General features: G+C 42.6%; 1 protein-coding gene across 1 annotated transcript; it reads right to left on the bottom strand.

Moving 5' to 3' along the window:
- Window positions 1–714: 714 nt before the first annotated feature.
- Window positions 715–23,924, bottom strand: LOC128700452 (dynein axonemal heavy chain 3-like; the record flags this gene model as incomplete). Its single annotated transcript, XM_070081128.1, has 4 exons — window positions 715–892; window positions 10,960–11,078; window positions 11,314–11,493; window positions 23,734–23,924. Coding segments are annotated over 4 exons (668 nt in total), but the record flags the coding sequence as incomplete, so codon positions are not given.
- Window positions 23,925–27,291: the final 3,367 nt, after the last annotated feature.

Raw genomic sequence — 27,291 nt, 5'->3', positions numbered from 1 at the left:
CATCATCATCCCTTGTCATCCATCCGAGCCAGGTACTTCCCACCTTGAGAAGCAAAACATCCCAGCTCATCTCTGAGAAGGTACTTCCCAGCTCCAGAAGCACGATACCCCCACCCATCCTCCAGAAGAATGATACCCCCACCCATCCTCCAGAAGCATGATACCTCCATCCACTCTCCAGAAGCATGATACCCCCACCCAACCTCCAGAAGCATGACACCCCCACCCATCCACCAGAAGAATGATACCCTCACCCATCCTCCAGAAGAATACCTCCACTCATCCTCCAGAACCAATCCTTAGAACCACAATATCCCTACTCATCCTTCAGAATACAGACAATGTATTTGCCTCCTTCAGACCCACAATATTTCCGTCTATTTTTCAAAATGCAAACACTCTTTCTCCTATATTCAGAACCACACTAACCACACCTATCCTCCCACACATCCTTCAGAGTACAGACACTGTTTCACCCACCTTCAGACCCACAACATCCTTACCCATCCTTCAGAGTGCAGTCACTGTTCTTCCCACCTTCAGTACTACAACATATTCACTCATCCATCAGAGTGCAGGCACTGTTCTTCCCACCTCCAGTACTACAACATCCCCACCCATTCTTCAGAGTGCAGGCACTGTTCTTTCCACCTCCAGTAGTACAATATCCCTTATAGTTCACACACTCAAAATAGAAAGCGAGAAATAATTCACCTGAGAAGCAGCAAAGGCTAGCTTGTCAAGGCCGGAGAGATACTTCTTTTTAAGGGCTGTGGTGTGTGCTTGACGGCTGGTGAACATAGTACGGAATTCGTCTAGAAGATGCAGGTACATAGCAGGAGTGACGGCAGGACACCACTTTCCTTTGCTTGTTACTTCCTCGTACACTTGTCTGCACAAAGGGATTATTATTATTATTAGTACAGTGGACCCCCGCATAGCGAACTTAATCCGTGCAAGAGGGCTGGTCGTTATGCGAAATGTTCGCTATGCGAATTAATTTTCCCCATAAGAAATAATGGAAATAAAATTAATCCGTGCAAGACACCCAAAAGTAAGAAAAAAAAATTTTTTTACCACAAAAAAATGTTAATTTTAGTACACACAAACTGAAAAAGGCATGCACAATTACATGACACTTACTTTTATTGAAGATCTGGTGATGATTGATGGGATGGGAGGAGGGGAGAGAGAGTGTTAGTGTTTAGAAGGGGAATCCCCTTCCATAAACACTTGAGGAGGCAAGTCCTTTTCCGGGGTTACTTCCCTTCTTCTTTTAATGCCACTAGGACCAGCTTCAGAGTCACTGGACTTCTTTCTGTCCATAGAGCTCTGTACCTCCCGTTCCTTTACGATTTGTCTAAAATGGGCCATAACATTGTCATTGAAATAGTCACCAGCACGCCTTGCAACAGCTGTGTCAGGGTGATTTTCATCCATAAAGGTTTGCAGTTCAACCCACTGTGCACACATTTCCTTAATTTTTGAAGTAGGCACAATGGATTCCACAACTGGCATAGGCTTCTCAGGGTTAGCCCCAAACCCTTCAAAATCTTTCTTAATTTCCATACTAATTCTCACCCTTTTTACCACAGGGTTGGCACTAGAAGCTTTCTTGGGGCCCATGGTCACTTATTTTCAACAAACAGAACCGAAAACACTGTAATAATACGAAATATTCCGAGTGTATGCTTGAATGTTACCGCGGAGGCTAGCTGGTAAACAATGGGACAGGCGGCACATGTGAGGCTGGCTGAGGCCGCACATTGGACGCGTCTCGGACGAAGTTCGCTGAGCGGGTTTTTGTCTACTATGCGGGGCAAAATTTTAGCGATCAAAGCGTTCGCTATGCGGAATGTTCGCTATGCAAGGCGTTCGCTATGCGGGGGTCCACTGTATAGCATTTACTTTAATGCGGATGTTATGTAATGTAGACTATAAATCCATTAGCGATATAAAAATACACGTACACTGTTATATATTTTTTAGTGTTAAGTTGTCTGAGGTAGGCTAATTCAACAAATACTTATACCATCATTCACTAAATCACTTTCAGTAGCAAGCTGACATCACAGTTCAGATATACTGGAATAAAGAAAAACTGCTTCAGGAATAAAAGTAGTCATTTTTTACTAACTCTGGACCACTGGAACTGCAGAGTTGCTGGTGTATTTGTGGACTCAGACACAGTGCTATTATCTTTGGCTTGGGAAGGGAGGAGGGCAAATAAATGGTAAAGACCCTGATTGAAACACACAGTGTGTAATTCTATAAACCATATATACAGTTTTCCATAGTCACAACGAATAACTGTGTAAAAAATACACACAATTTCCTTCAGTCAATCGATTGTAATTAAGGTCATATTTACTTTCAACATCTCAAACACAAATTTCAATACCTTTTTCTCAGAAGAAAACTGCTTAAAATTTGGAGATAGATGTAACACTTATCACACAACATTCCCCCTTGCTCTTCCCCCTCCTTCAAAGTGGAGGCACTGTATTTCCTACCTCCAGGACTGAAGACTGGCTATTTGGTTTACCTGAATTCCTTCACAAATATCACCCTGCTCACATGCCAGTAGAAGATCAAATCATGAGAACCTCTTAAGTCCACTCCCTCCTATCCAACATGCTCACGTAAGTCAATTCCAGGCCAAAGCCTCTATCACACAAAACTTCTTACACCAGTTCCCTTCAAACTTTCCTAGGATGACCCCTACTACTCCTTACCCCAGATTTATATGCCCTTTTAATCATCTTATTTTTCTTCATCCTCTCTGAACGCCCAAACCACCTCAACAACCCCCTTGAAAACCCCACTCCTCCCTTTAATCTCCAAGTTCCTAATTCTGTGAATAATATACACACCTGGAGTATACCTGGAGAGGGTTTCGGGGGTCCTAGATGCACTAGAAGACAAAAAGAATGCAGATGTAATATATACAGACTTTGCAAAAGCCTTCGACAAGTGTGACCATGGCGTAATAGCGCACAAAATGCGTGCTAAAGGAATAACAGGAAAAGTTGGTAGATGGATCTATAATTTCCTCACAAACAGAACACAAAGAGTAGTAGTCAACAGAGTAAAGTCCGAGGCAGCTACGGTGAAAAGCTCTGTTCCACAAGGCACAGTACTCGCTCCCATCTTGTTTCTCACCCTCATATCTGACATAGACCAGGATGTCAGGCACAGCACCATGTTTTCCTTTGCAGATGACACCCGAATCTGCATGACAGTGTCTTCCACTGCAGACACTGCAAGGCTCCAGGCGGACATCAACCAAATCTTTCATTGGGCTGCAGAAAACAATATGAAGTTCAACGATATGAAATTTCAATTACTCAGATATGGTAAACACGAGGAAATTAAATCTTCATCAGAATACAAAACAAATTCTGGCCACAAAATAGAGCAAAACATCAACGTCAAAGACCTGGGAGTGATCATGTAGGAGGATCTCACCTTCAAGGACCATAACATTGTATCAATCGCAGCTGCTAGAAAAATGACAGGATGGATAATGAGAACCTTCAAAACTAGGGAGGCCAAGCCCATGATGACACTCTTCAGGTCACTTGTTCTATCTAGGCTGGAATATTGCTGCACACTAGCAGCACCTTTCAAGGCAGGTGAAATTGCTGACCAAGAAAATGTACACAGAACCTTCACGGCGCGCATAACGGAGATAAAACACCTCAATTACTGGGAGCGCTTAAAGTTCCTGAACCTGTATTCCCTGGAACGCAGGCGGAAGAGATACATGATTATATACACCTGGAAAATCCTAGAGGGACTAGTACCGAACCTGCACACGAAAATCACTCACAACGAAAGCAAAAGACTTGGCAGACGATGCACCAATGAAAAGCAGGGGTGTCACTAGCACGTTAAGAGACCATACAATAAGTGTCAGGGGCCCGAGACTGTTCAACTGCCTCCCAGCATAAATAAGGGGGATTACCAATAGACTCCTGGCAGTCTTCAAGCTGGCACTGGACAAGCATCTAAAGTCGGTACCTGACCAGCCGGGCTGTGGCTCATACGTTGGTTTGCGTGCAGCCAGCAGTAACAGCCTGGTTGATCAGGCTCTGATCCACCAGGAGGCCTGGTTACAGACCGGACCGCAGGGGCATTGACCCACGGAACTCTCTCCAGGTAAACTCCAGATGTAGGTAGGATCCATACATAGCTTTAAGACAAGGTATGATAAAGCTCATGACCTAGTAGTGACCAGTGAAGTGGCAGGGCCAGAAGCTATGAATCGATTCTTGCAACAACATTTAGGTGAGTGTACACAGACACACACATGTGCACACACACACACACACACACACACACACACACACACACACACACACACACACACACACACACACACACACACACACACACACACACACACACACACACACACACACACACTGCCTCATTGAGTTTAACCCTGCCAAATGCAAAGTCATGAATATTGGGGAAGGGCAAAGAAGACCGCAGACACAATATGGTTTAGATGGCCAAAGACTGCAAACCTCACTCAAGGAAAAAGATCTGGGGGTGAGTATAACACCGAGCATATCTCCTGAGGCGCACATCAATCAGATAACTGCTGCAGCATACAGGCGCCTGGCAAACCTACGGATAGCATTCCGATACCTTAGTAAGGATTCGCTCAAGACTCTATACCATTTACGTCAGGCCCATACTGGAGTATGCAGCACCAGTTTGGAATCCACACCTAGTCAAGCACGTCAAGAAATTAGAGAAAGTGCAAAGGTTTGCAACAAGACTAGTCCCAGAGCTACGGGGATTGTCCTACGAAGAAAGGTTGAGGGAAATCGGCCTGACGACACTGGAGGACAGGAGGGTCAGGGGAGACATGATAACGTCATATAAAATACTGCGCGGAATAGACAAGGTGGACAAAGACGGGATGTTCCAGAGAAGGGACACAGACACAAGAGGCCACAATTGGAAGTTGAAGATTGAGATGAATCAAAGGGATGTTAGGAAGTATTTCTTCAGTCATAGAGTAGTCAGGCCATGGAATAGCCTAGAAAGTGACGTAGTGGAGGCGGGAACCATATATAGTTTTAAGGCGAGGTATGATAAAGCTCATGGGACAGGGAGAGAGGACCTAGTAGCAATCAGCGAAGAGGCTGGGCCAGGAGCTATGACTCGACCCCTACAACCACAAATAGGTGAGTATAAATAGGTGAGTACACACACACACACATGGGCGAGTCACAACTTCAGTGCTCTGTCAATTCAAGTGTTTTGTACACTACCTAAGATTACTGCAGGGGTCATTAAGTGTGTCAAGGTAGTGAACAATCTTTTAAGTGATTTACAAGTTGCCCTGAGCCACATAAGTGTACGGAGAGCCTCAATTTTATAAGTGAACTTGAAAGTGATATTTGGTGGCTCACGTCAGAGATGGCAGGCCTAGTGTGGTGCAGGCGACGTTGCCACATGTGTTACCCAAGAAAAATAATAAAGTAAAATCAATGTGTAGACATTGAAAGAAGCACAGTAAATAGGTTTATATTACATCAATAATGTATAGCAACTGGTAATAGCATAACAGGACAAGCAGACTAAGAAGAAGGATAACCATAGAAGACATAAACTAGTAGATGATTGTGGGTCAGGTCAGGTGAGAGGAGCACAGAAGACCACGTGCCACACGCAAACTCCACATACACATTCATACACCATAACACACAATCTCACCCTCTACTTTTCACACATTTAGTAAACCCACACTCATATAGGTCCACACATACACGTTCACACCCACACAAAGACCCACACACACATCAGGCTAAGAAAGGAAGGAGGAGAGACTCTAAGAAACGACCGTGAAGTATGTGAGGAACTCAACATGAGATTCAAAGAAGTGTTCACAGTGGAGACAGAAGGGACTCCAGAAATACGGAGAGGTGGGGTACACCACCATGTGTTGGACACAATACATACAACCGAGGAAGATGTGAAGAGGCTGCCGAGTGATCTAGATACCTCAAATGCGATGGGGCTAGATAACATCTCTCAATGGGTCCTGAGAGAGCAGAGGTGCTATATGTACCCCTAACAACAATATTCAACACATCTATCGAAACAGGGAGACTACCTGAGGTATGGAAGACAGCAAATGTAGTCCCAATGAAGCACAAAACTACAGACCAGTGTCACTGACATGTATAGTTTGCAAAGTCATAGAGAAGATTATCAGGAGAAGAGTGATGGGACACTTAGAAAGGAATGAGCTCATCAACAACAGCCAACATGGTTTCAGGGACGGGAAATCCTGTGTCACAAACCTACTGGAGTTCAATGGCAGGGTGACAGCAGTAAGACAAGAGAGAGAGGGTTGGGTAGACTGCATTTCCTTGGACTGTAAAAAGGCATTTGACACAGTTCTGCAAAAGAGATTAGTACAAAAACTGAAGGACCAGGCAGGGATAACAGGGAAGGCACTACAATGGCTCAGGAAATACCTGTCAGGAAGACAGCAGCAAGTCATGGTACACAGCGAGTCGTCAGAGTGAGCACCTTTTATGAGGGATATTCCACATGGGTCAGTCCTAGGACCGATGCTGTTTCTGTTGTTTGTGAAGAACATGATGGAAGGAATAGACTCTGAAGTGTCCCTGTTTGCAGATGATGTGAAGCTGATGAGAAGAATTCAATTGGACGAGGACCAGGAAGAACTACAAAGGGATCTGGACAGGCTGCAGGCCTGGTCCAGCAATTGGTTCCTGGAGCTCAACCCCACCAACCGCAAAGTCATGAACATTGAGGAAGGGCAAAGAAGACCACAGATGGAGTACAGCCTAGGGGGGACAGAGACTACAAACCTCACTCAAGGAAAAAGATCTTGGGGTGAGTATAACACCGGGCACATCTCCTGAGGTGCACATAACCAAATAACTGCTGCAGTATATGGGCACCTAGCAAACCTAAGAACAGCATTCTGCCATCTTAATAAGGAATCGTTCAGAACCCTGTACACTGTGTATGTTAGGCCCATATTGGAGTATGCAGCACCAGTTTGGAACCCACATCTAGCCAAGCACGTAAAGAAACTAAAGAAAGTGCAAAGGTTTGCAACAAGACTAGTCCCAGAGCTAAGGGGTATGTCCTATGAGGAGAGGTTAAAGGAAATCGACCTGACGACACTGGAGAACAGGAGAGATAGGGGGAACATGATAACGACATATAAAATACTGAGAGGAATTGACAAGGTGGACAGAGACAGAATGTTCCAGAGATGGGTCACAGCAACAAGGGGACACAGTTGGAAATTGAAGACACAGATGAATCACAGGAATGTTAGGAAGTATTTCTTCAGTCACAGAGTAGTCAGGAAGTGGAATAGTTTGGGAAGCGATGTAGTGGAGGCAGGATCCATTCATAGCTTTAAGCAGAGGTATGATAAGCTCAAGGTGCGGGGAGAGTGACCCAGTAGCAGCCAGTGAAGAGGCGGGGCCAGGAGCTATGGATCGACCCCTGCAACCACAACTAGGTGAGTACAACTAGGTGAGTACACATTCCAACACACATACAGATCCACATACACTCTGCATCTCTCCCAAACTCCCCCCTGATCTTCCCCTCTCTCCCTCATCGTTTTTCTTCCCCTTGCTAACGATCTTTTCCCTCTCCCTCTCCCATTCTCTCTCCTCCTTTGCTTCTCCCTCCCCTTTTTCACCCCATATTACCCCTCTTTTCCCCTCCCCACCTCCCATTTTCCCACTTCCCCCTCTCCCTCCCTCTGCTCCCACCCCACACACACTCATTCAGACAAACACATCGCAAACAATCACACAGAAATACAAAAGTTTTACATTCTGTGGTAACCAAAAAAAAAGTGAGTTGCCAGAGAGCAAGACCGAAAACGAGGGAACTGGAGGATGAGTCTGGGAAGGGAGATTGGGTAGCAGAGCTTATGAAAAGGGAACATGAGTGGGGAAGATAACTAGAAGAGCTTAGCATGAAAATGTAGGAGAGGATAACTGCAGGAAGCAGGAAGTGTGAGGTAAACATCACAGCAGCATAGGCTAAGATACAGAAATTAGAAGAGGAATAGAAAAATCTGAAACAGCCTAAAGAACTAAAGAGCAATATGGACATGACATCACAAACTGCTACCTCAGTCACAACCGAGGGGACTGTAGGGAACGAAGGAGTGAAACTGTAAGCAGAGGCCCTATCACACTATCATGGAGCCCGAGGAAAAAGAGACAAAGATGGATATAGAGAGAACTCAGACTCAGGAGGAAGATCAAATACAACCTTCTTCACAGCCACCTACAGAAGCCTCCCAACCCCAACAACCCCAATGCAACCAAACATTCTAAAACATTCTTCGCACTTACTCCTAGGTTGAGGGACTGATTACCTCATCTTCTGTATATAGTCCTACTGTCTTCAAGTTATGTCCTAGAATTTGTGTTGATAAAGCCACTGGATGGCGAAACGTCTACAATAAAGATACCCAGATGTTGCATATGTGTCTTAATTTCATCTTGTCGGTATTATATACCATTCTTGCACAACTTGTCAGACACTGCAACATCATGGAATCTTGATTCTGAGGACATGTACATAACCTTCACGACTACGACAACTACTACTACAACTAACCCATCTCTTTGGGAAGGACCTACTTCCACTGGGGAATCTCGCCTACCAATGACTATGCCCTCGTCTGCTACACCTGATGTTACTATGTAAGCGCCAGGCTCCTTGCTTCTACTTCAGAATCTCCACGACTACGGTGCTCTTCGCACCTACTCCTAGGTTGAGGGACTGATTACCTCATCTTCTATATATAGTCCTACTGTCTTCAAGTTATGTCCTAGAGTTTGTATTGATAAAGCCACTGGATGGCGAAACGTCTACAATAAAGATACCCAGATGTTGCACACATGTCTTAATTTCATCATTCTAAACCAAACCCACATGCCATACCCAAATGCCCCCACCCACCTCATTACAAACTCCACCTTCACAACATCCTCCATAGTTCCTCATCAGATGGAATAACAAATACATATGAGGAGTGGGATGAGAAACATCCCCAGATACAATAGCACTCACAGAAATGAAACCAGTGGGAATCTGAGGAAATGGAAGGAATGGATGGAATGGAAAAAATGGACTACATAGTAGGAACAATTCAGTTTGGGGAGACCTAAGGTGGTAATTGCAGTGATGTACAACCCGCTAAAGAACTGCTGAAGGCCAAGAGAAGAATACAAATAGAGCAACAGAACAATGATGGACACATTAGACAAGGTGGCCAGATGAGCTCACATGGTTAGAGCAAAGTTACTAGTTATGGGAGAATTCAATCACAAAGAGATTGACTGGGAAAACCTGGAGCCCCATGGGGGTCCCGAAACATAGAAAGCCAAGATGATGGATATGGTACTGGAAAACCCCATGCATCAACTTGATAAGGGCACTACCAGAGAGAGAGGTGAGGATGAAACAACAAAACTGGACCTAGTATTCACCTTGAGTAGTTTGGACATTGGGATATCATGTACGAATGGCCCCTTGGAGCTAGTGGCCACATGGTTCTGAGCTTTGAATACATAGTAGAGCTACAAGTGGAGATGATAGCAGGAATAGGATGGGAAAAGCCAAACTACAAAAGTGGGTACTAAACAGGTATGAGGAACTTCCTGAAAGACGTTGTGGGAAAGAGAATTGGAAGGAAAACCAGTAAAAGAAATTATGGACTATGTGACAACAGAATGCAAGGAGGCAGAGGAGAGGTTTGTACCCAAGAGCAATAGAAATAATAAGAAGACCAGAACGAGCCCTTGGTTCACCCAAAAGTGTAGGGAGGCAAAAACTAAGTGCACTAGAGAATGGAAAATGTACAGAAGACAAAGGGCCCAAGAAATTAAAGAGCCAGAAACGAATATGCACAGACAAAAAGAGAGGCTCAGCGACAATACAAAAATGACATAGTAGAAATCAAGTCTGGCCCAAAGCTGTTGTTTACTCACAACAGGAAGAAAACAACAGTCAAGGACCAGGTAATCAGGCCGAGGAAGGAAGGTGGGGACTTCACAAGAAATGACCAAGAAGTATGTGAAGAAGTCAACACGAGATTTAAAGAAGTATTTACAGTGGAGCCAGGAAGGACTCCAGGAAGACAGAATAGGGAAGTACACAAACAAGGGATACACCAACAAGTGCTGGAAGTCATAGCACAACCGAGGAAGAGGTGAATAAGCTGCCATGTGAACTTGATACCTCAAAGGTGGTGGGACTGAACAACATCTCTCCTTTGGTCCTTAAGAAAACAATAATTTTAAGAAAGGGTTCACCTAATGGCCTCAGTGAAGTAAATAAAAATGGCTTCAAGAATAAATACTGAGATTTCTCCTTAAGGCTGATTGAATATTCGACTTCTCCAACCACCCCATTATTTATACATACATTTAAGATACATACATTTAAAATACAGAAATTAGAAGAGGAATGGAAAAATCTGAAACAGCCTAAAGAACTAAAGAGCAATATGGACATGACATCACAAACTGCTACCTCAGTCACACATGAGGGGACTGTAGGGAACGAAGGAGTGAAACTGTAAGCAGAGGCCCTATCACACTATCATGGAGCCCGAGGAAAAAGAGGCAAAGATGGGTATGGAGAGAACTCAGACTCAGGAGGAAGATCAAATACAACCTTCTTCACAGCCACCTACAGAAGTACAGTGCCTGCACTCTGAAGGAGGGGTGTTAATGTTGCAGTTTAAAAACTGTAGTGTAAAGCACCCTTCTGGCAAGACAGTGATGGAGTAAATGATGGTGAAAGTTTTTCTTTTTCGGGCCACCCTGCCTTGGTGGGAATCAGCCAGTGTGTTAATAATAAAAAACATTTAAGAGATTAAAAAAAGTTTAATTTAAGGGAAGGAAGTGAGAATTATCTAACCTTGCAATCTGGTGGGTGGCCGTGGCAGCTGAGATGACAGCATCCCTCATAGACCTCCTCAGTGGCACTTCTGCCAGATAATGTTCGCCAACTTTCACCAGAGCTTCTTGTGGCCACGGCTACAAAATATTTCATGAGAGTGATAAACACTTAACCATGTTCATCAAACAATTTGCCAACTTTTATAATAAGAAAACTTAAAGTTATATCCCACTATGGTTAGATAAAACAGCGCTGTATGACCCTGGTGATTTAGTGCTTAGTGTTGACAATGATGATAATAATAATAATAATAATAATAATACTAGGGTTAGGAAAATTTGAATTTCTGAAAATGCAGTAACTAGCACTCACTTTGAAATAATTCATAGTAACACGGGTGGCGAAGGCGGTGTAGTGAGTGATGATGTGACGCAGCATTGTGGTGGGTGGACAGATGATCACAACATGTACCAGGTCTGTGACACGCTGTACCTCTTCCTTCCACAGCTCAGCTTCACTCACTCGACGGTCTTCCATAGACAAACGAAGACGCTGTAAATATATATTTAAACAAAATATATAAACCAAACAGTATTAACCACTGAGTAATATTTAGGTTTCTATTCATATTATGTTTTACACACATTTCAGTATAGTTTATACATAATTTGTACAACTTTTAGGGGTATGTGCTTCAGTGTATATACACTGAGTTTATTTTAATCCTTATTTTATGCGTAATGCCTTTTATTAGGTTACGTAAATAAATGTCGTGGCTCCTAGGGGTATACAGACTGTCTATGGGCATTTAAGCTATTAAACCACATAAACCAACTTATGGCCAAGCTTGATTCTTTAAACAAGCATTAAGTAAATAGTCAATATTTATATTAACAGGAAGGGCACAAAAACTAACATATAAAATTATAATGTATTAATAGTAAACTAACATATACAACATGCAACTTTCCCACAAATACAAAAATCACCAAACACCAATATACCTTTACCCAGTACTCACATTAGCTCACCAGCACACTGCTACTAGTGGTTAAAAAACATTAACATTTATAAACATGGAGGCACCATAACCTCTGTCCCCCTTCTGCCTGCCTCTTAACCTGCAGGCAGAACACTACACAAGTACTCTTCCATAATTTAAACAGGTCTCTCCTCATACAGACAAACATAATAGCACCAAAACCAATAAAATAACCTATGTCCTAAACTTACCCAAACTCACCATCCCAACTCACACAAACACCAGACTGTGACGTCTTTCTCCAGCCGCCGTTGTTCTCGTACTGACTCGAAAACACATCTAACCTGCTACTGTCCTGTCCTGTCTTGGCTACTCTTCAGGACTATTACACGTCCGGTTTCATAGTTTTTTTATACACATATTTTACAATACACTGCATAATAAAGTAGCACTTTAAATCAGGTATGAGAAAACAATTGCACTTTGAAACAAAACATAAGAGACTTTTTTTAAGCTGACACATGAATACTTTTTAATTTTTTTTTATATTTTATTTAAAACTTTATATTACAACAAAATAAATAAATATATAATAAAACCCCCATCCCTTATCAAACAGGTATACAAAATACAATTCATAAGCACAGTACACTATATAAATTGCACAGCGTTCTCACAGTCACTATATACACTTGGAGCCGCCTAGGATGTTCATAATCCATACATCAATAAACATCAGATAAGAGATTTGTGGCCCAATATGTCATCTTACAACAAAAATACACCAAATGACATGCTATAATAAATCATATATCCCTACCTCCTCCACCCAATAGATCCTAAATAATCACATAGCTCAATCTAAGCTTTTGTGTTTAGGAACATATTATATAATACTTAAAACATTATGACAATAAATACTTCAAAACATCAATACACAAATAATATAAGTACCATTCAAACATGTATCCTTAAACCTGGACTAAACTTTTCCCATGCACCGTAACTCTCACAGTCTGATAATACACAAGGTCCAGTGAACCTTCTAACCCAACCAACCTACATCATACTGACCAGTTTTATACAGTTCACCACTAAACTTCCACCACCTTGACCCCCCCAAATGCCTTACACTCAAGGCTTCCAAACCATAACATTGCCACTTACGGCGTACATTACAGGTTATATAATAATGACGGTATTGATACAAAAGCTATCAATACAAACATAGATATTTAACGAAGTGTCACATAACAACACTGGAGAACTAACCTTTACAACTTACGACACAATACAACTTGTACCTCTAGTGCCTGGACACACACATGACTGTGCCCTGACCTACATATTACCCACGCCACACCCTTGTTTGTGGAATCCATACCCAAGCTGCACTCCATGCACACCAAACACCCTTCATGTGCCTACGGCCAGCGCCCACACACAAGACTGTACAAACAATGCATACACCACCATCATCAGCACCAACACCTGGTCCTCCCCTCTGGGAAAACCAATCATTGGACACCCCCTTCCCCACTGATATACATACCGTACTCCATACATACCTGGATCGCACACCTACATGGTCAGCAATATAGAAAACAATAAATATGACAATGCCAGGTGTAACCTAATCATGTGGTAAAAGCTTACCCAAGTGATAAACATAAAGACAATACATTTGTAATTCCACCTTAGAAATACGGAGACTCATACAGCATATCACAAGATACATTATACTAACATGCAACCACATAAGAGGCTCACTGTTGTATAAAAATACAAGAAAACATACATGTTTAAAAGTGAGCTCCATTTTACGCTTACCCACAACCAGGTTTACACTTCCATCCCCAACTAACACATTACATGAAATGTTCCTGTACACCATGACACTCACTTATCTCACACACTTCCTCACATCACATTCTCTCACCAAATGCACCACTCATGCCCGCTCATTCCTCAAGAAGCCAGCTTCATTATTTCCCCTTAAGACTGTAATGCCCATAAGTCCCTGGCGCTGAAGCTACGATATCCGTCCAAAAATCTGAAATACCATCTGTCCCTGGTGATGACCTTATTCCACCGTTATGTCCCATCGCTGCCAGTGTCCTGATTCACTCTCTTACCGGCGCACGTCTTAAAACCCACGAAGTATACACAAAGTCTGTTACAAGATAACCCATTGCATTCTGCACCGGCACCCCACCCCCCACATCTAAGTTTAACACCCTTAAACAAACCACTCCCTCACTGGTTCCAACCTCATACAAAAATATACAGCATGAAAAACGGTGTCAATATCCACACACACACACAACACTCCTGCACATGACTATTACCCAACACTTCCCTAGATGGCAATATATTGTGGAGAAATTTGAACATTACCTCCCTCACCACAGCCTTCAGTCATAACCCTTTTAAGTGCCCCCATAAGTCACTCCATGCATACATCGGATATATACCCTCAACCCTAGCAACCACCTCCCCACCACCCACCTGAGCTAGTCTTCCTAACTTGACCCTGCGTGGGTCCCTTGCAAAAATCAATAACCTCAACATTCCCTCACACACCTGAACATCCCTACTCATCACCCAATGCCCCAAATCCCTTCTCACCGACGCCAAGCCTGTGCCTGCATCCCTACCCTCCCTCAAATAACTGTGTTTAACGTACATACCCAACAACCTCTGATTCATCGCCATTAACCCCAGCCCTCCCTGGCATACCGATAGACACACAACATCTCTCGAAAACCAGTCACAGCCCGAACCCCAAATGTATCGATACACCCTTCAACAGACGCTTCTCATCACATGTTTCCAAGGGATATATACCTGCCACATGCCACAGCTTACCATACAATATCACATTCACAACAATGGCATGCTGGTGTAGCGTCAAACCCCCTGTATGCAATCCCCCCAATCTACTCAAAACCCTATCCACTGCTTCTTTCGAATTCACCTTCCGTGCCTCCTGAAGATTTCCCATGTGAACAACCCTACACATCTTAATTTGACTTACCAGGGGGCCAACCATCTTCCTGTCCAAAAGCCCCACCCACTCTGTCCCCCACCCTCATAAGCACAGACTTTTCCCTATTAATCTTCATCCCCATTGCCACACAAAATCTCTCCACCAACTCACCCACTCTTTGTAAATCCTCAGACCTTCTGAATAGAACCGTGATATCATCTACGTAACCCACGATCCCCGGTTCCACAGACACCCCATTCTTTACACCCCATCGCACAGCCCTATAAAACGGGTCCTGGAGCAACAGAAAGAGAAGCTGCAACACAGGGTATCCTTGCTGCAAGCCTCGTTCCATACACCACATGCCAATCTAATCCTGATACCCCACCTTCATTCCCCCATTTCATCTATAAACCTGCATATGATCCCTTGCCCCACACACATCGAACATCCAGGCACCCCATATTGACCCTTATTCAAAATTCTGTCAAGAACTCTTTTCATCCTATTTCCTAACACTTCAGCAAAGATCTTGTAATCACCACACATTAAGGTAATCGATTGGTAATCATGCACATATTCACAAGACTTCTTTTTAGGGATCATAACCACCACACCCGTTCTCTGCTGTTCCTCCAACCTACCCATGGTTTTCATGGCATTAATTAAAACCACTAAAAATTCATGCAAACAGTCCCAGTCTTCCTTATAAAAACTCATCACAGAATTCCGCTTCTGACTCTCGCCTCGGCAGGTCATAGCAGCTCTCCTTACTTGTCCAGTCTCCCTACGATCCCCGATGGGAAGGGGAACCTCTACCATCTCCACGATGTCTCATCGTGTGAGAACTAAGCCCAAGTCTGCTGTCGTCGACGACGCCACGAAGCTCGAGCTTGCAACCTCACTCAACACTTGTCTTCACGCCAAATTCTCTAAGATTAATTCACTGAAAGAAGCTTTCATCGTCACCTTTCTTGATGATGCTGAAGCTGACAAAGTACTTACACCTACAGCCATGAAGACATTAGATGACCGCGGTTTTACCATCTCCACGTCACCATACATGTGTGCAAAACGTTCTGTGTTCATGAAACGTCTTGACAGGCTAATCACGAACATGTCTATCGAGGAAATTACATAATCACTTGAAGACCTCAACACTTGGGCCAAGATTGACTCTGTTGTAAAGATTCCCAACGCTTCCTCGATGCTCAAGGTCACGTTTCTGGACGTTACCATGGCGACTAGAGCATTGTCTGATGGCCTGGCCATCTCTTACTACTTCATCAACCCTCGATAGATTGAGCTTGAATGATTCACTTACATAACACCTTTTTGGACATGCTACTCGTATAGCCACTCTACTGCTGATTGCCACGTGAAGAATAAGAAGATATGTTCCACCTGTGGGTCTGCAGATCACGACTTTCGCTCCTGCACTTCCATTGCTGCTCCCACCTGCATCAACTATAAGAGTGATCACCATACTCTTGCAGCCAAATGTCCAGTATGCAAGGATATCCTCTCTAAGAAACTGAAAGAAGAAACTAAGAAGTCTACAGGAAACTCTCCTACTTATGCTGCTATAGCTAAGCTTCAGACGACCACCACCAAGATTCTACAAGCCACTCAGCAACCTCCACCACTCACAGTCTCTCCTCTACCAGAAGATATTTCCACAAAATTCTACTACTCCCTGATGTATGCACACATGCAAAATGCAGCTAACCTGGGTTGTTTCAATACAACTATGAATGATATTCTTGCCCTCAACAATCTGCCATCATTCAACTTTCCAGCTAGTCGTGCTTCAGCCGATATTTTGAAGAGTATCCCAAAAATCGTCAGTTTCGAGGCACCAGATGACTTGCAAGATTTGATTTCTGCAGAAGCCACCTGCTCTACTTTGCAATCCACCAATGAGAGACCACCACCTCCTCCAGCCACCGCCACTACCAGGAACCAATCAGAGCCCTCAATGCCTCACATGCCTTCACCTTCCTCCACCAATGAGAAACTGCCTCTAATGCCAGCCACCACATCCATCAAGTCATGAGTAGCATCCTCGTCTTCCAACCTCAACAAAACTGACCAATCATCGACTTCACTTGTCGCTCACTCTAAGGATAAACAACACTATTACAATACATGGAGTCTCTTTCTTCACTACTCCTGAGTATCCTAAAGAAATGGATGCAAAGACATCCCCTCCTGCAGAGCGACGAAGTCAAGTTTGTCTGTAGACCATCACATGCTCTCTTCCTTAGAGAAGTCATCAATCTCCTTAATGCTCCAGAGATCGACCCAGACCGCAAATTTAGACTCATGACCATGCCACTACCGAAGTTCCAGACTCTTTCTAATGGGACAGTAGCTTAACACACCTCAAGCCGACCTCCACCAATACAACTCATCCTGCTTGCTGCCTTCTGACACTCCCAGCTCCTGCCGCTGCCTTCGCCATCCTCTCCTAGTGAGCCAAGTACCGACATCATCCAAGCCTCTCCATCTACGCCTCCAGTACTTCAGTACCACATGTCCCAAAGTGGTTGGGCCACTTGCCTTGATTCCTCCTCTCCCCCTCCTTCCCATCCTTTTCCAGTATTTCCATCCTTCCTTATCCTTCTTCCTTCCCATCTCACGACAGCTCTCGTCGTCTTCTTTGATTCTATTATAAAAACTGCAAGGAATACCGTCAGTACCCAGCGATTTTCCCAAACACATTCCCTCCACTGCCATCCTAATCTCCTCCTCACGTATAGGCCCATGCAAATTCAACCAATCCTTATGCACTAGATTACAACATACCCATTCGCCCATTTCACCTAGCGCCTCACAATTAACCCCCACACTTTTACCATACGACTCATACCACGCATCCACATAACAACCCATACCCTCTGTTGACATAAGCACCTGCCCCTGATGATACCCATCTAATTGCTCCTGAACCCGCAAGCTCATCATTGCCGTTGCCCTTCGACGTTTTCCCTACTCTAGCAAGACATGCACCAAAGGACAGGCACCCCATAAAACCTCATCAAGTCCTCCCGCAACACGTACCAACACATACTGCATCAAAATTACGATTTTGAATATCTCTAATCAGTTGTTTCAAACCCTCAATCTCACCCACTGGATACACTACCCCCCCCCTCCCATATAGCATTCCTGTAACTGACCTTCAAGGTAATGTAAAACCCCATAATGAAACTGATAAAAATCCCTCACCTTCCCTTTACCAACCTTGTCCCACCACCCAAGAACATCAACCGCCCCCCAGCCGTCAGCCCACCACCTCCTCCAAGCGCTCTCAAAAGATTCCTTCCCCCCCCCCCCCCCCGTTTGTGCAATAATCCAACATTCATCTTTCAATAACCCCTGAAACGCTTTGGCAATCCCTCTCAATTCAATTCCCCCATAACCCCTCTATGATCAGAGAAACTCGCATTCAGCACACACATACTGCCCACCCTCAACCCCCGAAATACATAGATTCGATCAAGCCTTGCTGCATAATCACACTTAATAAATGTATGCATCACCCCACCCACCTCCTCCCCTCCAACATCCACTACATTCACACCTCGCAACAGATCCCCTGAAAACCATGAAAAATAAAACTCCCTCTAGGTTCCACATCTTTATGTCATACTACACAGTTCCAATCACCTCCTATAATCATAATGACTGGCAGCAACATCCACTACATTCACACCTCGCAACAGATCCCCTGAAAACCATGAAAAATAAAACTCCCTCTAGGTTCCACATCTTTATGTCATACTACACAGTTCCAATCACCTCCTATAATCATAATGACTGGCAGCAATCTTTAGGACATCCTTAAACAACCTATTCTTATATTCCATGTCCCCTTCCACAGGCCCATACACCCCTGTGAATCCCACATGAACCCCACCACACGTACCATCCACCAGAACCACCCGCCCCTCCTCTCCTACCTCACATCTCTACATAAGAAACGGGCTGGATTTTTTAATTAACAACGCCACACCACCACCTATCAGTCGTGCAGAACAACCCATATACACCCCATAACCAGTGATCAACAACTCACCTAATGATTTATAATTATGTTCCTGCAGAAACACAAGGTCTTGTATATATGTCTTCAAAAATACCTCCGAAACCTTACACTTACCCACTGATTTTAACCCATTAACACTTAAAGTAAGACACTTGAAGGATATAATGGGAGTTTACCTTTAGGCCCCTTAACACTCTTGTAACTCAGACAAGAACACCCCCCTACCCCCCACATCTCCCTTTGCCTTCTTGCACATGCTCAATACTATTCGAGCCACCTGCACCTCTACATGCCACATGTAGAGGTACAGGTGGTACCTCTACCTCACTATCTGATATTACAGCCGCCCTCTTACGAGAGCTATGGTCCTAAACCATGGCCTCCTCCTGGGTGTCGGCCCTGTGGACCTCCACTGTCACATCCTAAACCAGCCCCTCACCACACACGTCCTTCTCGTTGAGGCCTCTCACCTCTGCCCCCACTCTCTCGTTATTCAAACCAGCGTTGATCATATTAGACGCCGATACATCCAATAATTTGTGCAAAGCCTCCTGTATGGAGGCTTCCATCACATCCTTAGCAGTCACAGACTCCACCTCGCCTGTCGCCGACACCAAGTCCTCTCCAAATCCAGGGAGGGTCACACATTCAGGAGACAATGCTTTCTCCCTCTCCACCTCCTCACTCCACGCTATCCGTGATCAAAGCTCACGTTGCGTAGCCGTAGCATAAGTCTTCTGCTCCGATGTATCATCAGTCCTTGCTTCAGCCATCAATCTCCCTCATCACGTCACGTCGGGCAATGCACTGCACATCGGGCAATGCACCTCTATGTGGTCGTAAACCCCATACAATTGGCACGTATGCCTCTGACCCGTGTAAGTGACATAAACTTGAGTATGGAAGTCCTCCATCACCACATATGATGGTATAGGTTGCTTTAGGGACATTTTAAGGTAAAACGTTTCTTCTGGGATGCCAACAAGCGGCCCATCATGCCAACGTCCCAATGTCGCCATATGAATTGTCCCATAACATCCAAAAACGTTCCTTAAATCACTTTTGTCAGCTTCAAAAGGCTCATTACACACCTTGATCCAGGTGTAAAACCTCAACACATCATGAAGGCAGACACTAACACCAGGGTTAACCTGCATACCACATCCTGGTACCTGGCCACCATGTTTTCTTAAGTGCTGTCCTGCCGAAATTTGACGAAAATTCTTGCAACACCATTCAATGAAACGCCATAAAGTTCTTAGTTTGTAATGCCATAAGTGTCCCTCAATATCGCCATCAGCAACAAATGAGTATTCTGGCCATCAAGCATGCCCCTCACCAGTTCTACACAAACAGTGTTGACATGCCTGCGACCACTTTCCGCCATTATGAAAATACTGTCACCTGCCACCAGGGGTCAAAAGTGAAGCTCCACGGACGTCCTCTCTACCCGAGAGCTGAGAGACGAATGCACTCGTCTTAGTGTCCACTACTGTACATTAATTAAAATACATATTTAGTTTCTTAAATACTGTACTCTAGAAACCAACACATCTGTCGAATGTTCAAGAAACCGATAAATCTGCCGAGTGTTCAAGAAACCGATATATCTGCCAAGTGTTCAAGAAACCGATATATCTGCCGAGTGCTCAATATCTGCCGAGTGTTCAAGAAACCTATATATCTGCCGAGTGTTCAAGAAACCGATATATCTGCCGAGTGTTCAAGAAAACGATATATCTGCCGAGTGTTCAAAACACTGATATATCTACCGAGTGTTCAAGAAACCAATATATCTGCACAGTGTTCAAGAAATCGACATATTTGAGTGGTCAAGACACCGACACATCTGAGTGTTCAAGACACCGACACATCTGAGTGTTCAAAACACAGTCATATCTGAGTGTTCAAGCCACCGACACATCTGAGTGTTCAAAACACCGACACATCTGGGTGTTCAAAACACCGACACATCTGAGTGTTCAAAACACCGACTTGGACTCAGCCTCACACCTTCCAACATCTTTCTATTCTTGTCTGTGGATTAAGGAATATTTTATAATGGGTTCATTATAAAATATTCTGTGGATTAAAGAATATTTTAAAATGGGTATATTACAAAATATTCTTTAATCAACAGGCCACTGAAAATGATATAAGAGAATGAGAAACAGCATATGTAATGAAGAACTCTTTTAAAATTAAGACTGACAAATAGAAATTGTAAATTTCTCTTAATGATTATTAAGAGACCACAAAATATACTCAATTATAACTGAATTTGCGCATAAATAGCCGCCCTAACTCCCCCACCCCCCAAAAAATCCTTTCATGTAGTATATATTGTGTATGAAAATTAAAGAAGCATGGAGCACTAGAGAAGGCCTACTAGCCTATGCTAGGCGGCAAACTTAACCCATCTCACTCAAATATCTCACCAACATTGTTTTGAACTTACCAAAGGTGTTAACTTCCAAACCAGAAAGAGGTTAAAATAAAATAATAAACAGCAATCTATAATAGAGTTTATATTGTAATGGAGTCACTATATGTAAGTCAGGGGAACAAGACGGCTTAATACCAGCAAAATAAAGGTTGTCTCTGGAGTTTACCTGGAGTTTACCTGGAGAGTGTTCCGGGGGTCAACGCCCCCGTGGCCCGGTCTGTGACAAAGCCTCCTGGTGGATCAGAGCCTGATCAACCAGGCTGTTACTGCTGGCTGCACGCAAACCTACGTACGAGCCACAGCCCGGCTGATCAGGAACCGACTTTAGGTGCTTGTCCAGTGCCAGCTTGAAGACTGCCAGGGGTCTGTTGGTAATCCCCCTTATGTATGCTGGGAGGCAGTTGAACAGTCTCAGGCCCCTGACACTTATTGTATGGTCTCTTAACGTGCTAGTGACACCCCTGCTTTTCATTGGGGGGATGTTGCATCGTCTGCCAAGTCTTTTGCTTTCGTAGTGAGTGATTTTCGTGTGCAAGTTCGGTACTAGTCCCTCTAGGATTTTCCAGGTGTATATAATCATGTATCTCTCCCGCCTGCGTTCCAGGGAATACAGGTTCAGGAACCTCAAGCGCTCCCAGTAATTGAGGTGTTTTATCTCCGTTATGCGCGCCGTGAAGGTTCTCTGTACATTTTCTAGGTCAGCAATTTCACCTGCCTTGAAAGGTGCTGTTAGTGTGCAGCAATATTCCAGCCTAGATAGAACAAGTGACCTGAAGAGTGTCATCAAAATGGGTATATTACAAAATATTCTTTAATCCACAGGCCACTGAAAATGATATAAGAGAATGAGAAACAGCATATGTAACGAAGAACTCTTTTAAAATTATGACTGACAAATAGAAATTGTAAATTTCTCTTAATGATTATTAAGAGACCACAAAATATACTGAATTTGCGCATACATCGTGTAAAAAATATGCAAAACACTTTGCTGAGGTGAAACAGCAATCTGACAACATGACTTCATCATTAATTATCTGACAACACTTACTTTCACCTTACCCTTTTTTTAGTATATATTGTTATTTCGCATTTGCCATTTATTGACATGATATGTTCCCTTTATTGGCAAAATGTTGTCTAGAAATTATAGGCTTTTTTAGCAGTTTCCTATCACGACGGATTACAGTTTACGGATTTCAGTAGTTCAGCAATATTACCCAAGGCCTGGTCACAGACCGGGCCGCGGGGGCGTTGACCCCCGGAACTCTCTCCAGGTAAAACTCCAGGTAAGTATAAGTCCCCATGATTTTTGCATCATAAAATTGTTCTTGCAACATCAACATTTATTCGAGTGTCTGCAACAGATGTGCCTAACATTTTTTATTGTTATTATTCCGAGGTATTGAATGTTACTCATAACTTTAAGCTTTTCCTTGTTAACAAACATACACAGTTAACAAACTAATGTAACATACACAGTTAACATACTATTGTAACATATACAATTATCATACTATTGTAACATAGACAGTTAACAAACTAATGTAACATACACAGTTAACATACTAATGTAAACATACACAGTTAACATACTAATGTAAACATACACAGTTAACATACTAATGTAACATACACAGTTAACATACTAATGTAAACATACACAGTTAACATACTAATGTAAACATACACAGTTAACATACTAATGTAAACATACACAGTTAACATACTAATGTAACATACACAGTTAACATACTAATGTAAACATACACAGTTAACATACTATTGTAACATACACAGTTAACATACTAATGTAAACATACACAGTTAACATACTAATGTAAACATACACAGTTAACATACTAATGTAACATACACAGTTAACATACTATTGTAACATACACATTTAACATACTAATGTAACTCGCACTTACCATCTTTGGAGAAAAATAGATAATTATCATTTTCAATATTTACCAGACACTGAGAACAAAAGTGTGAAACTCATAAATTAAATTATAAGAAACGTAAAAATTTATTTAAAAAAAAATATATAGATCATTTTGTTGTTTCCGAAATTAAATGTCCAGCGCATAATAACGATAATGGACAACTCTGCAAACAATCGACATTTATTTCTTTTTCAAAAATAATTTACCCAGCGGATTCTGTCCATTATTTCCGAAATCCATTAAATCGAGATCATTTAAATTGCGGTTTTACTTTTAAATTTGAAACATAATTTGATTGTTTTAGTTTTTTATTATTTTGCACAAGCATAATGCTTCATAATAAACAGAACTAAATTTTGTGCAGTAACTAACCTCCATGAGATAACTATAATCTTCCGGGGGCAGTAAGTTAGGAACATCGCCAGTAAGTATTAAGGTGTTGAGCATGTGTAGGACAGTTGGGTGCTGAAGTACTGCGTCCCCCACCACAACAACTGTAGCCTTCTCGTCAACACCAGCTCTGATCAGTGCCTCTTTCAGTGCTCTCCGAACATCTGAATACCCTGTCAAAAATTAGGGTAAGTTACATTGTGTATTTTGCTGATTCCTTATATAATAATTTTTGTTTACCAAGTTGGTCATCACCTACTGGGGAAGCTGTCTTACCACAAGTGTGCAGACATCACAGTTCGAACAACCCTCCCCTCTACATCGCCACCCATCCTTCAGAGTGCAGGCACTTTCTTTCACACCTCCAAGACTCAAGTCCAGCTAACCAGTTTGCCTGACTCCCATCATAAAAATGACCTTGCTCAAACTTTAACACACTCACACAAGCTGCTCGATGCTCAAGCTCCCAGTACTCAGAATTTTTGTTATCCTCTGGGCCCAGCCCTTCCAGAAATAACTATATCCCTCCTTCATTCCACCTTCTTGGTCACTCTTCTCTGTTTTATCTTATTTTTAAGTAATATTTTCAGTTTCCAAGTCTTGTATAGTTGTATTTTTCTGTGTGATTATGGAATACATACAAAAAATTACTTTTGGCCTAGTATATAACTTTAAATAACTGTAAAACAATGGTGAAAATGTTTGACAAATATATCCACAGAGGTAGATGAGTTTTAAGAATTACTTAAAAACATATTCTTCAGCTCTAGATCTTTCGCACTCTCGTGCTTCGTCAGGAGCTATGCAGTGTTGGAAGACAGCATAAGATAGGACGTGAAATTCTCTGAGTCAAAGCAGAAGATATCAATTACAGCCCATGACACTGTGTGTGGACCGTGACCGACCCAAACGCCTACCTCCCAGTCCCCTCACACCCTTCAGGTTAAAGGGAGGTCGGGGACCTCAGAAGTTTAGGGAAAGCAAGGTACAGAATTCAATGAAACTAGAATCCTTCAAGATATCCTCTTTAGTAAAGTCAAGTGGTTCAGATACGAAGACTATGCTCTGTGTCTGATCACGATATTGACAAGTTCCTTCCTAGAGTCAATGATTTAGTATCCTCAATTAAGTTAACAGAGCACGGAATACATAACAAACTGCCTTTTCTACATGTTCTAAAACACTGTGTTGACAAGAAAGTTAAATTTACAGTGTATACAGGAAGTCAACTAATATGTCGTCATATATTCACTATTATTACAATTATGAATCATAAGTTAAAATGAATGTTTTCCCTCACAGTTTCCTTGAGATATTTATGTATTTGTAGCCCGGAATATTTTGGTAATAAAATTAAAATGATATTTAATAATAGCCATTAAACTGAGATATCCTAGGGATTTTGTGGAGAAGGCATTATTCTCAGCCAAGAAGACTTACTACAGGACTGAGCCTAAGGAAGTACCATCCAGGAAAAAAATATACTGGTTTTTGCCCTACAGTGAAAATATGGCCAGCCTGAGTGATACATTAAAAAACTTAATATAAATATTGCCTCCAACAACAGCTGGACAGAGAAGCAGAAGTTGATTAAGAATGCACCATCCAACATTGCTGGTGGTGTTTACAAGGTACCACACACACTATGCTCTCTTTCGTAAGTTGGGTAGACAGGTAAACCACTTGAAATCAGATTAACCCAACATCAGCACTCGATAAGGACGCTTCAGAAGTCAAATGCACTCTTAATCACATTAGTACAGGAGGGCCCCACTTATACGGCAGGTTAGGTTCCAGGCTACCGCCGTAAAGCGGAAACCGCCGTAAAGTGGAACACCCTTTTTTTCCACTTATAAATGCATACAAACACTAGATAACAAGTTTACACTAACATATATTAAGTTAGCAATAGAACCAGGCATCAAAAATCAATAAAAAAGTACAATACACACATAGTGCACTCATTACTTACCTTAAAATATTTATAGTCTTAATCTAGGGTGAGACAAGTAGTATTTATTGTAAGAAATCAAGTGTGGTATGTATGGTAATAGCCAGGCTACCTTACCAGGCCACCCCACCCACACATACTATTCTATGATATTTAAGCATCCCAGAGCGATAAAATGTATATACAGTTCGCTCATTACTTACCTTAAAATATTTGTAGTCTTAATGTAGGGTCAGGAGTAAGTAAATGAGATAAAACGAATAAATGAGAGAGAGAAAGAATGAGTACATGAGAGGGGACAGGCGCAGAGTTATGTAAACAAACCAGGCGAACGTAAGTTTTGTAAACAAACGAAGTGTACACATCTGGTTTGTGTACAAGTTACATTGTGTACAGGTTGTCTCTACATTGATACGGTAGAATTAATAAAGAAAAACACTCCCATTCTCATGTAACATCATTTTGAGAAGAAATGAAGCTCTGAGTGAAGGCAATGGAAATAAGTCACACTGACTTTTTTGGGTTATCCTAGGTTCTCTACATGTATGCTGTTATGTATGATAATCTATGTAACTGTATTTGTGTATACCTGAATAAACTTACTTACATACATACGAAAGGAATAATTTTCTACAGTTACCCCCAGTAAGACATTTTCTCTTATGTTAGATTAGAGAAAATGTTATTCTTGCCGTCACTTGTACAAGTTATGTGGCTCCCACATCTTATATTTATGTTTATTTATTCTATTGTGGGGTGTATTTATCATCTTTTTATGTTATGTATCGTGTTTATTATATAATTTTGAAAAAAAATATCATGGATGGATTAATGAAAATGTGTATATTAACGTAATATACGACATTTAATGAGACTCGGTGAGTATTGTTATTATTATTATCATTTCTAATATGGCGTCACTGAGTTTACCTGGAGTTTACCTGGAGAGAGTTTCGGGGGTCAACGCCCCCGCGGCCCGGTCTGTGACCAGGCCTCCTGGTGGATCAGCCCCTGATCAACCAGGCTGTTGCTGCTGGCTGCACGCAAACCAACGTACGAGCCACAGCCCGGCTGATCAGGAACTGACTTTAGGTGCTTGTCCAGTGCCAGCTTGAAGACTGCCAGGGGTCTGTTGGTAATCCCCCTTATGTGTGCTGGGAGGCAGTTGAACAGTCTCGGGCCCCTGACACTTATTGTATGGTCTCTTAACGTGCTAGTGACACCCCTGCTTTTCATTGGGGGGATGGTGCATCGTCTGCCAAGTCTTTTGCTTTCGTAGTGAGTGATTTTCGTGTGCAAGTTCGGTACTAGTCCCTCTAGGATTTTCCAGGTGTATATAATCATGTATCTCTCCCTCCTGCGTTCCAGGGAATACAGGTTTAGAAACCTCAAGCGCTCCCAGTAATTGAGGTGTTTTATCTCCGTTATGCGCACCGTGAAAGTTCTCTGTACATTTTCTAGGTCAGCAATTTCACCTGCCTTGAAAGGTGCTGTTAGAGTGCAGCAATATTCCAGCCTAGATAGAACAAGTGACCTGAAGAGTGTCATCATGGGCTTGGCCTCCCTAGTTTTGAAGGTTCTCATTATCC

Source organism: Cherax quadricarinatus, unplaced genomic scaffold (genome assembly GCF_038502225.1).
Source record: "Cherax quadricarinatus isolate ZL_2023a unplaced genomic scaffold, ASM3850222v1 Contig1789, whole genome shotgun sequence".
NCBI classification, from domain to species: Eukaryota; Metazoa; Arthropoda; class Malacostraca; order Decapoda; family Parastacidae; genus Cherax; species Cherax quadricarinatus.
Note: the sequence above shows the minus strand (reverse complement) of the source record. Positions and strands in the feature narration are given on the sequence as shown.